The sequence below is a fragment of the Jaculus jaculus genome, chromosome 7 (genome assembly GCF_020740685.1).
Source record: "Jaculus jaculus isolate mJacJac1 chromosome 7, mJacJac1.mat.Y.cur, whole genome shotgun sequence".
In the NCBI taxonomy this organism is placed as follows: Eukaryota; Metazoa; Chordata; class Mammalia; order Rodentia; family Dipodidae; genus Jaculus; species Jaculus jaculus.
Genome location: NC_059108.1, coordinates 137,916,643 through 137,918,906, shown reverse-complemented (window position 1 = coordinate 137,918,906; position 2,264 = coordinate 137,916,643). Strand labels below are relative to the sequence as shown.

At 38.5% G+C, this 2,264-nt stretch overlaps 1 protein-coding gene across 1 annotated transcript; it reads right to left on the bottom strand.

Moving 5' to 3' along the window:
• Positions 1-1,177: 1,177 nt before the first annotated feature.
• LOC101598920 (60S ribosomal protein L7-like) lies at positions 1,178-1,975 on the bottom strand. The gene has a single exon (XM_045154933.1). It carries the CDS (start codon positions 1,973-1,975, stop codon positions 1,229-1,231), a length of 747 nt encoding a protein of 248 aa, XP_045010868.1. The 3' UTR covers positions 1,178-1,228.
• Positions 1,976-2,264: the final 289 nt, after the last annotated feature.

Below are 2,264 nucleotides of genomic sequence, written 5' to 3'. Positions count from 1 at the left end.
AAATGCTTTCATGTCGGGTGCTCTAGTGAATCACATGATTAGGAACTCATATTTTTGGGTTCCTCTAATTTTTATGGGTTATATACCAACAATTTTAACTCAAGAAATATCAAAACAGATAACAAATTTAAATTGGCAAGTGAATTGGTTATAACCTGATTTCAAGTATAAACAAAAATTAGTATAAATATTAATACTTGGCACAATGAGTTATTTTCAGGAATCTTTGAGATTGTTTCGAATAAAGAAATGACTCAATTTGAGCCAAAAACTTCAAGAGTACTGTACCCCACGTCTGTCCCTGTAAAATTCCAGGATATTGTGGCTTATTAAAGCATTTCCTTTTAAAATTTAGCTTTCCCAAGTATGGCATTTTGCTCAGTGATTGATGTTCCTGTAGAGTTGCCCCATCAAAGGCAGCTGCACAAACAGAAATCCCAATTCAAAGTTCACGAATCTTTTCTGACAACATGGTTTCATCTCCACCCCACAGCAGAGTCTCTATTGTACCAATTACACTTTAACACTGGAAAATAAGGGCAGAGTGAGGACAAACATTTGAAAATGGATGAAGATACATACTTGAATTAATCCATGCTGCTCTTGATCTCCCTTCGCCAACTGTTTTAAGTGTTTTGGGTTTGGTTTTTTAATGTCAATCAGAATGTGTGGAGAACCATTATAAACAGTTCTTTATGTTAACATAACTTGTTGATTTGGTTTAGGAAAGAAGGTATTTGTCAAACTGCTTTTTCATAAAAACTTAGTTATTATATTTTATTTTGGCATCTTCCAATAATCCCATAGTCTGATGACTGTTGAAGGCATAGAGTTCATGAAATTTAAAGTCTTGATCTCTATCTTCATTATATCTAAACTACTTTGCAAAATTCAGTCTATCCTTCTGAAAGCAATATAAAGACAGCTCATAAACCACATTTGTAACTTCCTTCTTTTTTTTTCTTTCATAAGACAACTCAAGCTCAGGCCAAACATCTCAAATTCCTTACTAGTGGGGGGTTCAACCACATTGGTTTAGATATACCAGCAAGTTTGATAAAATCTTTCCTGCTGAATTTTCAAATGTGAAGCACACAAGGGAAAGATGAGTTCAGTTGAACCTGTGATCTGCTTCACAGAACGCCAGCGAGAAGACCAACTTCTTTTTTTTTGACAGCAGTCAATGTTTATTAAGTGACCATAGTACAAAAATACCGTGGTAGATACCTTAGTTCATTCTTCTAATAAGCCTATTGATCTGGTCTTCTCTGTTGCCAGCATCTCCACCTTCCACAAAATGGGTTGTCTTTTTCTTCATTCCACCTCGTGGAGAGGACAGCTTGAAGGGCCACAGGAAGCTATTTGCTTCCTTGAAGTGTTTCCCCACAGTATAGATCTCATGAATCAGATCTTCCATGTAGATGATGCCATATTTACCAAGAGATCGAGCCATCAGAGCGTTATCTGTCAAAGCAATTCGCTTCTTACGGATTTTGCCATAGCCACGCTTGTAGATTAGCTCATTTACTGACTTCAGGTTTGGGTAGCCCCATGCAATATATGGCTCCACAATCCTCAGCATGTTAATGGAAGCCTTGTTGAGTTTTACAAAGGTGCCATTGAAGATCTGGCGAAGGCGAAGAAGCTGCAACACTTTGCGGACCTTTGGGCTCACACCATTGATACCTCTGATTCTGACGACAAAGGCTAGTTTGGGTTCTGCAGGTACATAGAAGTTTCCAGCTTTCCTGGCCATCCTAGCCATGTGGATCTCAGTTCTGTACATCTGCCTGTATTCCTTGTGGTAGTGCTTAGCCTTTTCATAGATAAGCTTCCTCCTTGCCCTTCGAAGTGTCTTCTGGGCAAACTTCCTCCTCAGGCGCTTCACCTTCAACTCTGTGAAATTCCTTCGCTTTTTCTTATGAGTTTCTGGCACAGCAGGAACCTTCTTTTCCTTCTCTTCTGCACCCTTCATGGTTCCAACTGGAAAAGAGCAAGACCAACTTCTTATCTTGTGCTCTACTTAGTAATTCTTAGCATAAGGGCAAGTTATTTAACCCTTTACCTTCTGGGGAATATTTGAAAATTAAGTAAAATAATGTTGTTACGTGCTTTGTAAACTGAGCAAAACTACGTAAATGTGGTGTTTTTAGAATTGTTCCAACAGTTTGCAGTGGACAGTCGTTGCCTGTCTTGTTTCTCTCTGAGCCACATGCTTCTCTTCTATTGCCTGGCCAATCCACAAATGATTTAGCCACATTAGA

Excerpts from the sequence above, each read along its gene's own strand:
- LOC101598920 (XM_045154933.1), bottom strand. The coding sequence starts at position 1,975 with ATGAAGGGTGCAGAAGAGAAGGAAAAGAAGGTTCCTGCTGTGCCAGAA.